Consider the following 14,680-nt stretch of genomic DNA (forward strand, 5'->3'; position numbering starts at 1 on the left):
TTGCCATGTTAACTTTAAAATTCAGAAATCTATCTGTGTAATCCACACATGAATAGATAAAGAAGCAGCAGCATTACGATCATCTTGTACAGAAAATCGTTTGATAAAATTCTACACATTCATGATGAAAATAGGAATATAAGGGAAGTTCCTTAACCTGACAAAGGGAATCTACAAAATTTATGGTGTTAGAAGTCAGTATAGGGGTTATCTCTGGAGAAAGGGCAAGAGGGGGCCTTTTGTGGTAGTAAGGTTTTATCTCTTGATTTGGTTGCCTGAGTGTGGCTATACATGCATGAGTTGGATACTTTACAATATGCGTATCATACTTCATTTTTAAAGGTTGTGAAAAAAAATTTACAGGGAAAAAAATGTAGTTCTTCCTCATTATCTGAAAATGGTAGAGGGTGTGACCAGGGGTTGTGGGAACTGTCCAGGACAAAAGACAGCGGTGGGATGAGGCGGAATGGAGAAAACAGGGTGTTGGGTGGTTATACATGTGGATATTGACAGGACCCAGGATGGTGTCCTGTGGTGGAGAGGAAGCTGATAAGCCTGGGGCCAAAGTTTTTAGTGAATGAGAGGGAGTAATTTGGAGATGAGGTAGAGAAAGAAGTAGACATTACTAAACTGGAGAGATACATTATGGAGCATGGAATTTAGTACCTAAATTCCCCTCAGAGTGCATTGTTCCAAAATGAGGAGACAATTCTCTTCATCTGTTCTCCTCAACCATTTTAACGGTTGGCCTTAATCCCCATAACCGTCCTGGAAAGTAGTTAATATTATTTTGTTTTACTATTGGGAAAACCTAGACTCAGAGTGAGGACGACTGAGCCACAGCACAGGCCAGACAGCTGCTCCAAAGCCCTGTCAGATGTGCCGCCGAGAGCAGCAGCCATGTCAGCAGCCAGGCCAAATCACAGTCCCTCCGTTGATCACCAGTTAACAGTAAGATAGGGATACTACCCTGTTCCAGGGCTATTAGAGCACCAAATGAGATTTTGTGACACGACAGTCATTCAATACATTTTTCTTCTTCCTCTCCCCTGGCACGCCACCAACATATTCATCGAGATCTCTCCAAGCATATCAAGTCCAGAAAACCCAGGATCATGAAGACAGGTATGCAACCAGCGCTCTACCAAGTGAGGCTGAGGAGGAGACTCATTTCCCTGGTAGGCCTGTACTGACTAGCAGCCATAATATAGCGGAGCTGGCTGCTCATAATGCCCTTGTCCTAGGCCAGCTGTTCTCGAATGTGGTCCAGGGAGGTCACACGACCCTTTCTGGGGGTCCTTGGAGTCAAAACTGTTTTCCAACAAAGCCAAATCAGTTATTTGCCTTTTCCACCCTCACTCTCTCACTGGCATTCTGTTCAGAGGCCACAACACATATGACGACATCACCCAATGGCTAATGAATGTGTGCTTGACATCTTAGGCTTTAAAAAGTCTGTTTCAACTCCTAACACATAAATGAGCACGGATATAAACACACGTATTTAGGGGTATAAATTATAATTTTTAAGAGTGTAAAGGCATCTCGGGTAGCAGTGCCAGATTTAGTAAGTAAAAATACTGGACGCCTAGCTAAATTTGAATTTCAGACAAACAATGAATGTTGTATAGGATACACTCATACTAAAAAATTATTCGTTGCTTATGTGAAATCCAAATTTAACCGGGCGTCCTGCATTTCACCTGCCAACCCCGAGCCTACGGCCAAAAAGCTTGCGAAGCAAGCCCCTACGCGCCAGCAGCTGAAACGCAGCGCTCTCCTAGAAATTCCGGGTGGGGCACTTCCGGTCAGGCGGGCTGGCCCCGCCCATCGCCGGAAGCCTCCTCAGGGCCGCGGCTCTGCTTCCCTCCCAGGCCAGGCCCCGCCCCAGCCCCGCCAGCCGGCGCTTCGGGCCGCCCCGGGCTGGTGCGGAGCGGGAAAGGCATCCTGCCTCCAGGGGGCAGCGGCCGCAGCCGGGTCCCTGCGTGGGCAGCTCGGCGCCCGCGCCCTCGCCGCTCTTCCTGTCGCTGGGGGTGGCGGGCCGGCCAGTGGGCGGCCAGGGCCGGCGGTCGCCATTCCCGTGTCGCTGCGCCCGCGGGGGCCGCCCGAGCCGGCCACGATGCCACTGGGCCTGAAGCCCACCTGCAGCGTCTGCAAGACCACGTCCTCCTCCATGTGGAAGAAGGGCCCGCAGGGGGAGATCCTCTGCCACCACTGCACGGGCCGGGGCGGCGCGGGCGGCGGGGGCGCCGGCTCGGGGGCGGCCGGCGGGACGGGGGGCAGCGGCGGCGGCGGCGGCTTCGGCGCGGCGACCTTCGCCAGCACCTCGGCCGCCCCTCCGCAGAGCAACGGGGGCGGGGGCGGCAAGCAGGTGAGCTCCTCCGGCCCCTCCCGCCGGCGGAGGCCGACCGGGCGCGCGGCGGGCGGAGGCCGGGCGGGCAGGGGGCTCCGGCGCGGCCCTCCCAGCATCACGGTGCCTTTGCTGGGCCAGGCCGCCGCCTGCCACCCCCTGAGAAGATCGTCGTTGGTTTGTCCCATTCTAAGCAGCTCTTCTAGTGAGAAATTGAACGTCTAGAGAAGCAAAAAAAAACCCTTCCGAAATCCCCCCTTGTAATAATATTTTGGATGGCACCCAGACATCTTAGTATAGACACGTATACGCAGAGGCGTAAACAGGGTCTCGCTACTGGACCTCTTTCCCTGTTAATAAACTTTGGTCATTATGTCATGTTATTAAGTAAGATTATCATGTCATTATTTTCAGTGGCAGCATAAGTATTCCGGTGTAGGGGGCTGCATACCTACCCCTTTCTCCCGCGTTGAAGAGTTGACCTAAGTTTTCTGTTAGAAACAGAACATGACCAGTCCTTGCCTTGGCCTAGCCTTATTCCTACTCCTGCCCCTTGCCCTGTTGTAGGTAGCTCACACCTTTTTGGAGGCTTCAGAGGTGCTCGCAAGAGCCGTCCCTGTTTTAATTAGCTCAGTTCATGTGATTACCAGGCATAAAAAGAAAATACGCACTCTTAAACTTAGTTTTTTAAATGTCCGTGTAAAGTGCATACTCCGGGATCCTTGTAAGATGGTAATATCGGGACAGCAACGGTTCTATACTTTTTATTTCTTTCTCTTTTTCTTTAATTGTTTATATAACAGAGTAAGCAGGAAATTCACAGGAGGTCTGCTCGGCTCAGAAACACTAAATACAAATCTGCTCCAGCTGCTGAAAAGAAAGTTTCCACTAAAGGAAAAGGGAGAAGACATATTTTTAAATTAAAAAATGTAAGATGATTGTGGACAGTGTCTTTTACTGTAATGGCGTTGTGTGTGTAGTGTGTCCTGCCGCCGCCTTCGTCTCTCACGGTTGCAGTCTGACTGCTCTGGGGAGCGGGCCAGACTTTCCAAAAGGGACTGAGCTCTGTTGCCGGATGGTTATTGTTCTTTCTCGTTTTTTAGCTTTTATTTTTTCCTCTGGAAAATATAAAATATGAGCCTAAAAGAAACGTAAACCTTGAGCACATTTTATTGGGTTCTGTATGCAAAGGATGAGGTGGGATTATGGTTCTTGGCATGGCCAGGTACACTAGGAAAACTTTTTATTCATTCTTTAAAGATCTAAGTAAATAATAATACTGGATCTCATTCATTTCCATATTTGTTTGTAATTATAGCCCCAAGACAAATGTACTGACTTACGATGATATATTTGATGAATATGAATCAAAAATTTTGCTAAACCTTTATCTCTTCTTCTGCTGTAAGAAAAATAGATTGTTGGGGAAAAAAAGAATAGATTTTTGGAAGACTTGTGCTGGAGGTAGTTGAAAGCACTTTTTTGTTGCAGTAAATTCTCATTACTTTTGTAAATACAAGGCGACAATGGTCAAACGCAATGGACAATGGATTATGGACTATTTTTTGAAACCTCAGTATGGTATTCTTTCCTTTCAGAACAGAAATGCTTTACTTATCAGTAAAGGCCTTTTTGAAGTTGGGCGTATCCATTTATAAAACACCAAGGGGCCCTGCAGTATATTCTCTTGCAGATTCTGGATTCTTATTGAGAATAGTTGCCCCTAACTTATTTAAAAGTTTTATAATTTAGTTTTCTTAAAATGAGGCATAATCGCCTAGACAAAACATGTTAAGTAAATATTCATTTGATTATAGGTGTATTAGTTAAACACATGTTTTCCTCTTAAATTTGGTGGAATATGTTCTCTGCAATTATTTCAATATCAATTTCTCTAGCAACCCCTTTCTTCAAGCATGATACCAGAACACCTTGGAGAGGCCTAGTTTCTGTGTTGTGGCATGAAAGTGCGTTTTGCAACTTCAGAAGGGATTTCAATGATGGTTGGATGGTGGCAAATTACTTAGCACTCCCAAGGAAGTTTCTTTTAGCCTTAGTTCAGGCTTGCTAGAAAATTAGTTCTGATGATATTGAGTATCAGGGCTAGTTTCATAGTTAAGGTAAGATGGAAAATGTCTGCAAGGAGGCATTTTTTCACTTTGTGTCCACCTGCACATTCTTTATTCCTTCTACTTCTGTCATGCTCAGGCTATTAGAGAGAGTATGTTTTTATAACTAGAATGTTCATGTGTAATACAGCTCTGAGAGGGCTTCAGTTAGATCTCAGCAGCATGATCAGAAGCTTATCCTTTGGTTCTCAGCAATTTCTAAGCTAATGGTAGCAGAAATAGCAGTGGAAATATTCAGACTGTGTTTTGCCACAACATTGAGAAAATCGTTTATCTTTTTATTGCAGTTCTTGTCAAATTTAGTACTTCTCAAACTATAGAACTCTCATATATGGCTGGAAAAAGGCCTGTACACACATATGCGCTCCAAAGGTGCTAATATTTTTACTTTTTTTTTTATAGCCCATCAAAGCTCCTGAGTCAGTTTCCACCATAATCACTGCAGAATCAATCTTCTACAAGGTAAGCATCTATAGAGTTACTGAAGGAAGACTTGGGCCTATTGTATAATGTGCTACTAAAATGTTGGGTTAGTCTAAAGGTCTCTGCTACTCCACGTAAGGTGTGATTGTGTTTTCCGTTCCCTTCTAAGGTATTTTCCCCCATACGTGGCTATTATAAAATATCTCATCCAGAGCTAAGGTGGGAGGGGAAGTTGCCTACTGAAATATGATATGAGGATCTTAAGTATTTTTTAATGTAGGTTATGGGAAGTGTTTTTAAAATGCTAATCTGTGGTGTGGAGCCATGAAAGAGCGAGCCATCCTAGTCACTGTGACGCACTGAAGGGTGAGGAGGACAGAGGTGGGATTTGAACTAGTAGAGGATGTAGATCGTGGCGTCTAGTGGGTAGAGTTTGGACAGAGATTCTAAAATGCCTTTCAGTAGAAGTGAGAGGAATAAGGGCATCTGATCCCTCAGTGAGAGAGGTGACAAATTGTGGTTTTTGAACCAGAAGCCTTAGGAAAGCAGTTGGAACATAGAAGACCTCCAGGTCCTGGCAGGCCAGACATAGGTATCAACTGTTAAACACTGGTGTTTTGGGGTCTGAACTGTCGCTTAAGGGGCAGTTTTGTGAGTTAGGGCCTTATACCTGACCTAAGTGGACCAAACACTGGGAAACACAGGTGACTACACTCCCTAAGTGTACCTTTTTTGTGTCAGCCCAGAATCTGTATAGTCTAAAACAGTCTATACACAGGTGTTTTTCCAGCATTTCATACATTGTTAATAATAAATAAAATAGCTAAAATTTAGTAGGTACTTGCAGTGCATCAGGCACTGAATTGAGCATTTCACGTGCTTTATTTGATTCATTCCACTCCTTGAAGTGGGCACTGTTGTCCCCGTTTTATGGATGAAGAATTGAGGCACAGAGAGGTTAATTGACTTCTCCAAGATCACATAGCTGACAAGTGATAGAGCGAGGCAGTCAGATGCCAGAGCCCAAACCCAGAGCCTAGCTCCTGGCTCCTCTGCCTGGGCAAGTGGCTGTGTGACTGGGCTAGGACCAACTTCTCCAATGTTTCTTCATCTATAAAATAGGGATTGTAAACAGAAACTACCTCATTAGGTCAAGTGAGATCATGTATGGTAAGCACCTAGCCAAGTAAGCACTCAATGAATAGTAGAAATGATCATAATCACATTTTTAAATTTGTGCATTACCTTCACAGCTGAACATACAGTTTACAGATTAAGTCCAGGAGCAACTAGACTTAAGCTCAGGATTTAGTGTACTCATGATTTCCAGCCATGTCTCAACAGAAAGGCGTGTGGGACCTGTTATTGCAAGTATCAGTACTTTCTCATTGCTGTGTACCACCCATGTTTATTAAACAATAAGGACAAAATGCAATAAAATATTTCAAGTAATGCTGCAGATACCCAGTATTGTAGAGCCTGTCACAGCGGTGCCACTGCAGGCAGCACCGTGGTGGGCAAGTTTAAGAGGTCCTTGCCAGCTGCTGAACTAGAGCCCAGATCAGGCAAGCACGAGGGAGCTGAGTGGAAGCTACTGGGTATGGTGGCCAAGAATATGGGCACTCAAGACCCAGAATGGTTAAGTGATCTCCCTGCAGCACTTCTGTGGCAAAACAGCTTCACGAACTCAGGTCTGGTTACCCCTAATCCATGTTCTTCACTATTCAGAGTGGAGCCCCTCCCTCTCTGCCAGAAACCCTGAAACCTCCCTGCGTTGAGGGGACTCCTTAGATCAAGTGCCTAGTTCTGTTTGGTGTTACATATATATATATACAGCACAACACTTATTAATAATCACCTGCTATGTGCCAGCCTTTGATTGCCCTTGGAATCTTTCACTAAGTCATTGTGCTTGCCTCGTAGTTCTGCTTTCACACTATTACGTCTTTTGGATTAATGTTCATTCAGCATATATTCACGTGCTTATGACAAGCAAGGCCCTGTTTTTTGTGTGTCAGAAAATAAGTATGATCATTTGCAATTTGGGAATAATGATTATACATGTAGACAAAGCAAGCCATAAATGCAAACTATTTATATGATAAATAACTTAGAACTTTGGAGTAGTGGCTCGAAGGACCAGCTGATGATGGATATGAACTAGCAAGTAAGTAGTGGATTTTGGCCCACAGTGACTACACCTGACTACACCTGATCCAGATGCAACAGTCACCCTTAGACATGTGGGTAAAAGGTCCACCAGGAGAAACTCCTGGTCTATTAGGCATTCATGTCACAGCTCAATTACTGGAAATATTTCTTCAGAATCATTCTTATCGTTGAGGTGCACACCCCAGCAGCTTTACCTGCTGTCGAGGCCCTGTTTTGAGGGAAGCAGCAATGAATCACACCTGGTTCCTACAGTGAAGGACAGTATGGCCTACTGAGAACTGCACCCACCTAAGGAAGTGCTGAGTGTCATAAAGATTTGGACACGCGACATAAACACAGGACATGGACAGATTAAGTAGTTGGGTATGAAGTAGAACAGGGATAGGACCAGAAGCCTTGAATGCTGGAAATATCAGAAATTGTCTTGTGGGAGGATATAAAAGTGAACGGGAGGGAAAAGACAGGCACCCGTGAGAGTGGGGAAAGTTTCAGTAAACTGAGGGTAAACCTCTCCTGAACACTGGTTATAATCAAAAGAGTTTCTGTCATTTCGTTTGGTTTGAATTTATGGTATCTGTTTCCTTGAATGGATGGTTGAGGGGGTAGGCATGTAGTGTACATTCTCACCATGTAAGCCCTGCTTTTCAAGACAGTACAGAGACAGACCACTGAGCTGTAGGAGCCTCGGCTGCAGCTCTGCCTTGCGCAGCTTTCGGCAAGTCACTTCACCTTTCTACAGCTCAATGGCTCTGCCAAAAATGTAGGGATAGTACCGTTGTGATATAAATCAAAGTATTTTGATAAACAAATGTTTTCTCTGGATGCAAGTTGTCATGTGCATGTGTGTGAGTGGGTGTAAAATTTTTTTGGTTCAGAAGTGAAAGCTTTAGAATTGGCATCAACCATATAAACATTGATACATTAGACCATCTTGCAGACCTTTTATTGATCATATAATTGCTTTCGTGTTAAGGGAGTTTCAGTTCATGGCTGAGATGCTGTTCTATTTTTATTTTAAATATGAGATTATCTTGTTTCCCCCAGGGAGTATATTACCAAATTGGAGATGTTGTTTCTGTGATTGATGAACAAGATGGAAAACCCTACTATGCTCAGATCAGGGGTTTTATCCAGGACCAGTATTGTGAGAAGAGCGCAGCACTGACGTGGCTCATTCCCACTCTCTCAAGCCCCAGGGACCAGTTTGATCCTGCATCCTACATCATAGGTGAGTTTGAAAATGATCCACGTCCTTGAACCCAGTTAATTCTCCTTTATTATGTAAAGGAATGTATTAGTCTGCCTGGGCTGCCATAACAAAATACCATAGGCTGAGCGGCTTAAACAACAGAAGTTTCTTTTCTCACAGTTCTGAAGGCTGGAAGTTCAAGATCAGCATGCTGTCAGGGTCACTTTCTGGTGAGAGCTCTTCCTGGCTCGTAGACAGCCACCTTCTGGTTGGGTCCTCACGTGGCCTTCCCTCTGTGGTGCACACTCCTGGCGTCTCTTCCTCTTCTTATAAGGGCACCAATCCTATTGGATTAGGGCCCCACTCTTATGATCTCATTTAACCCTAATTACCTCTTTAAAGGCCCTATCTCCGAATACTATCACATTGCGGGTTAGAGCTTCAACATATGAATTTGGGGGAATACAATTCAGTCCATAACAAAGAAGCTTAAGTATCCTTAAGTACAAAAAAGTAGAGAGCTTTCTATAAAATATGAAATAAAATATGAAATATAAAATATGAAAGATATTTTATATAGCTGGAGTTTGAGTGCTATCAGTTATTTTGAATTAGGGCAATATGCACCCACTACAAAGCTTTGTGGATAAGATTTTTCTGAGTGACCCAAAGCTAACTCTATTAAAAGAATTTATTGCTCAGGAACTAGGTTATTTAGGTAACACATAACAATCTACTCAAAAATAATTTCTATAGGAATATCACGGTTATTTCTAAAATCTTAAAAATTCTCAATATGTGTCCCTCTGTGTGTCACATACATCATCCTAGACCATTTCTAACACATCATCGTTGACAGTTGAAATGGCAGCCACGATACTCATTGATTTCAAGGCTGACAAAAGAAGTGGTACTAATGGTTCTTGACGTAGACGCATAAGAAGTTACTGATAAATACGATTTTGAAAGAGTTCACAGTTTTTGAATTACAACCCTTCCGCAATAGGCATGAGTTACTTTTGCATTCTGAGGAAAAAAACATATAAAAGGTTTTTTTCAGAGAGAACTCAGGGACAAATAAAGTAGCGCTCTTCTTCTCACTTACATGTCAATTTTGATACATGACCAAACAGTTTTAGTCTTCTACTTGTATTTAGAAGAGTGGACTTTCATTTCCATGATCTGTCGGACAGGATTCTCAGCAGAGGCAGTGATGTGACAGAGTCACCTCCGGGGCTCCTCTCCCACCTCCTCCTGCTGATCCTCAGAATCTAGAGGAGGCAGCATAGGATGGAGCTTCAGAGGACAAACTCGAGCCAGACTATCTATCTGGGTTCACAGCACAGCCACTTACCAGCTCTGTGATCTTGGGCAAGTTCCTTAATCTCTCTTGCCTCATTTCCTCAAATGTAAAATGGGAATAATAATCGTATAATAATCAGAGGGTCGTTGTGAGGATTCAGAGTATTGGTATATGTAAAGTACTTAGAACAGTGCGGGCATATAATATACGCTATATAAGGCTAAATATTAGTTTTAGAATCCTTTCTATGTTGAATCACTGTTTTGGGGAGAATGCTGTATTCCTTAAGCAGTTAAAGTAGACAAAAATGATGGAGAGTACCTTCAGAATAATACATTTCAAGGGCAAATGTCAAGTCACCACTAGAGTAGTTTCTCCTAGTGTCTAGGAATTTTAACATTTTATGAAAATGACATGGTGTTCAAAAATGTGTTTAACTTTTCCATTGATATGTTCAAAAATGTGTTTAATCTTTCCATTGGCTGCCTTTTAGGACCAGAGGAGGACCTTCCAAGGAAGATGGAATACTTGGAATTTGTTTGTCATGCCCCTTCTGAATATTTCAAGTCACGTTCATCTCCATTTCCCACAGTTCCCACCAGACCAGAGAAGGGCTACATATGGACTCACGTTGGACCTACTCCTGCAATAACTATTAAGGAAACAGTTTCCAACCATTTGTAGTTTAAAAAGTAAAACTCGATTTCCAGTTATCTTGTATTCATACTAATACAAGATATGCCATATTTCTTTAATGAAATTCTTGGAAAAATGACTAAAAAGGTTTTCCCCTACTACCCAGTAACCATTAGCTTGTTTGTTACTAGTCATTTAGAAAATTAAAAGAGATAGAAAAGAATTAAATATATTTTAAAGTTCAATATTACATTCTATATGTGTATCTTCCCAGGTAAAGGCTGTAATTTTCAGAGAGACCACTAGGAACAGGGAGTTTCTATTCTTCTCCATATCTCATTTCTAGAAAATCATAAAGTGGATTGTATTTTTCTACAAGAACAAAATATTAATTAAGGTTTGGATTTCTGACCAAGGGCTGAATCAAATAAAATGTAGCTATGACCAACAGTATCTATCACAAAGCTACACAAGCTGTTTTCTCACCAGGAAGATGCTGTGACAGGCTGTTGGCTGTTTTAACCTTAAGAAAAGTGCCCAGGCTTTTTAAAACTTTCGTCTAATTCCTCTGTAGCAAACAGGGATTCAGACTTAGTCAGTTGATCTTAATAGAGCCACTCTCCACTGTTCTCACTACCTTGTCAATCAAAATGAGGCTTCCAGTCAAACCGTGAGAATTTATAGTGCTGACAGTCAACTTCACTGAAAACACACAGGAAACCTGTGCTGTTCAGACATCCCACTTGACAGCTTCTTGACTACCGTTTGAATAACCATTGGGCAGTCATAAAAATGATTAATAGGTCATTAGCATTGATATCTAAGAAAACGTCTAGCCCAAAGTCAAAGCATCTGCTATAGATGCTTAACAATAGGCCTAAAACCATGTCTTGGACTTTAAAGGCCATTTCTTTGCTAAATTGTCCAAAATTCGGGTACAGGTTTTACTTCAAGTGCAGGTCAGCTAAGTCAGGGAGCAACAATGTAAAGGTGGGAAGAAGTGGGGATGTACACACTTGCCTCTTCTTCTGTCCTGACTCAATCAGCATTCTTCAAACCCGGGAAAATTTGTCAGAATCTAATTTAATTATACTGATTTTGAGCTGTAGCAAATTTAACTGTTACCATTTTTCTACCAGTTACAGGTTGTATGTTGGAAAGAAGCAACTATAGATAGATCTATGTACATAGTTATCTCTCTTTTCACAAAAGTTATAGTAAAATGGATTGTAAATAACATTGTAAATAACTAAATGCTAATTTAATATTCAAAATTTTGTATTAAAATGTATTTTCCGCAATGTATTTACTTTGGATTTATTTATTTCATTTAAACAATAAATAGGGCTTTCTACCCAAAAATGGTACAAATAGAAAACACCAGTGTTGTAGTACTCATAATTTGGAGTGACAGATTCATCTTCAATATGTAATAGATTTTAGGAAAATCAAAGAATGGCTGATTGATAAATGAACACTTAATGTAAGATACTTCCTAAAATGAGGAAATATTTAAAAACCAGTGTATATATCGACCATTGTTTATAAATTGGTAGGTACCTGTGTAGTATCCTTTAAAATAAAGAAGGAATTTTCACTTTCCTCCTCAGCAAATACCAATGGCTCCTATTGCTTACAGGGTAGAGTCATACCTTTTCTCCTGTTGTGGAAGGTCTGCCCTGGTATGGCCCCAGTCTGTATTCCAAGCCTTGTCTCCCCCTTCTCACCACCGCTAACATGTTTTCCCCCATACCCTCCTTGTTCCCCTGGCTCGGAATCCTTTTTCATACTGTTTCCTGCAACTCCAACAAAGGCCTTTCTTCAGGTCCTCAAATTCTGTCTCCCTGTGAGACCTTTCCAGATTCCCGCAGCTCCTTGAAGTCCATCTCTGTCCTCCTCTGTTGTTGCATTTAAGCTTCTACTTCTCTTGCCCCACCCCTACTGCTGTGTTCTCTGGAGGGCAGAGATGGTGTGTTTTATTTACTCATCTGTGTAGTTCCCACAGCACCTAACCTGGCCCTTGTTTATGGGAGATGCTGTTAACTAAGATGCCTGTTGATATTTTACTTAGTACTAGTTCATACTAACTTTGACTTAAACTTCAAATTCTCTTGTGAACAGTCAACTCAAGTAGAATTTCAAATTGTTCTATTCTCGATTCGTATTAGATTGTTTTTAAGATTATTTTAACAGGATTTTTTTAAGATGAGCTTTAAATAGTTCTCTTACACAAATAAATCTTAACATGAGTACCTGAAAAAATTGTCCCAAGCCATTTAGTTTCTTGGCTGTGAAAGGCTTTTCCAGGACTAATAAGTTTTCCATCAAGAAGTCTGAATCACAATTCCGTTTCAGCCATAAGTAGGTGAAATCATAAGAACAATGGAGTGATATATATATATATATATATATATAATTATTTTATGTATGTGTGCATGTGTATATGCACATAGACATAGATACATTACACATACTCAGAAGTTCTGCCATGGTCCAGAAAAGGGAGGGGCACTTTGTGGATTTTGTTTTGTGCCCTGGGCTTGCTTTGGGAACTGCTTTTTACTTCACACCAGATGTGTGAATCATACATTTAGTAGGAGGCTGTACCTCCTACACACAAAAAGTAAAAGCCAAGAGGTCAACTCCAGGGAGAAACCTGCATGACAAATGAGAGGCGTGCTTAAATAAGTTGTAGTGCATTTGTGTGCATTTTTCTTCTTTATAAACTTTTCAGTATTTTCCAACTTTTCTACAATGAGCATACATAACACAGACACACGTATTTGTTTGCATACTGCCCAACTGGTGATGAGGGACGACCGTTTTTTAGTCCATGCATATACAAAACATTTAATAAATAGTAATTCTTAAACCTTTGCAAGGTAGATGAATGTTACATGCCGAGGAAATAAATTCAGTGATTTAGTTAATTTCCTACGTTCACAAAGTGATTCTGTGGCAGAACCCAGGAGTGACCTCCTTCAGCTTCATCAGCTCCGGGGTCAGGTGCACGTTGAGCTCAGTGATGACAGGCGCCAGCTTCTCTGGCAGGGCACCTACATCATCCAAGTTGGAGGCTTGGTGAAGGTGAGAGACTGAGGCAGGTTCAAGTTTGTCCGATTCTTCTCCACTTAAAGTCCATCTTCCCTTCCAGGCTGCCTGCCCTGCTGATTTTGGACCCCAGCACCAGACACAGAAGCAAAAGCTTTACACAGGCTGTTCAACAGGCTCTCCCGATTGTGTAAGGTACAATCTCTGTCATAGATCCTTTATTCTACATCATTCCTAGTGGTTCTCTTTCTCTGATCAAATCCTGACTGATACAGTTACTGAGACACTGAAGGATAAGACAGGAACTGTTTTTCATGTAAGCTATTTAGAATTATTTGACCTTTTTTTTAAAAACTATATGTATTACTTTGATAAATTTTAACTGAAAAGCAATGAAGGAGATCACGTAGGGAAAGATGAACAGATTAGATTATAAAAAATTTTAATTTCTTTCTGTCAAAAAAAGTATACAAAATTTAAAAACCAAACAACTCTCTTCTCTTCCCTTCTTCTTTTTTTCTGTTAAAGAAGTAGGAATCATTAACAAGTATTTTTTGTTCAACATGACAGACTGACATGAAGTAATTACTCAACCACAAGCAGAAAAGCTACAATCATAACCTCAGCTTCTTGTAACACTGTCATTATTTCGAATTACCCTAACTCCTGTGTTCCACCTGTTTAGCTGAAGCTGGGTAGAACGCAGTTTGTAACAAAAACACCTACATACATTAAATACTTCTCCCCATGGATAAGGAAGTTGTGAGCAAAAAAGACAGTAACTTTAGAATAAAGGGTGAAGATGCTATGGGGGAAATATAATTTTAAAAAAACAAAATCTTCTCTCAATCCAGAAATCCTCTCCATAAAGATAGGAGAGAAAGAAAACACTTTTTATTATTGACTGAACATTAAACCAGAAAGTGAGGCTCATCACAGGCAGTTGGCTAAGAGATTGCCAAGACAGAAAGAAATCTCACTCTTATATAGCCAAGCAGATACAACCCATTACATACACGTTCTCCAGATAAACAGTAACTAGTTCTCAGCTAAGAGAATTTGACATCACCATTAGTCACATGCAGTTCTTCCTAACTGTACCTGGTAATTGGGGTGATCATGTATGTTACCCAATTGACTTTATCCAGAGGGGGTGAAAAACAAATTTATACCTTTAGGACAGGAAGTACTTTTACAACTTGGAGCACTGAAGTCAGGCTCCTACCCTCCCACAGAAACTGGGGGATAGTGGCACTATCTCCTGATGTTTATATTTCAGAGATGGCTCCCAGCTCCTTGAGAAAGACATTCCTAGTTCACAAAGCTGACAAAGGCTTATTTAGTTTCCAAAAAGATACTTTTCAAAAAGACAGAGAAAATAATTCCACTTGCAAGTTTTCTAAGGTAAATATTCTGACCAAAAGGGT

At 41.7% G+C, this 14,680-nt stretch overlaps 1 protein-coding gene across 1 annotated transcript; it reads left to right on the top strand.

The window, feature by feature from the left end:
* Positions 1-1,872: 1,872 nt before the first annotated feature.
* GATAD1 (GATA zinc finger domain containing 1) lies at positions 1,873-11,503 on the top strand. The gene is made up of 5 exons (XM_044767330.2): positions 1,873-2,371; positions 3,154-3,279; positions 4,882-4,941; positions 8,119-8,302; positions 10,060-11,503. The coding sequence occupies exons 1-5, from the start codon at positions 2,120-2,122 to the stop codon at positions 10,248-10,250; spliced, it is 813 nt and encodes a 270-aa protein (XP_044623265.1). The 5' UTR covers positions 1,873-2,119; the 3' UTR covers positions 10,251-11,503.
* The last annotated feature ends 3,177 nt before the right edge of the window (positions 11,504-14,680 follow it).

The sequence above is a fragment of the Equus asinus genome, chromosome 1 (assembly GCF_041296235.1).
Source record: "Equus asinus isolate D_3611 breed Donkey chromosome 1, EquAss-T2T_v2, whole genome shotgun sequence".
NCBI classification, from domain to species: Eukaryota; Metazoa; Chordata; class Mammalia; order Perissodactyla; family Equidae; genus Equus; species Equus asinus.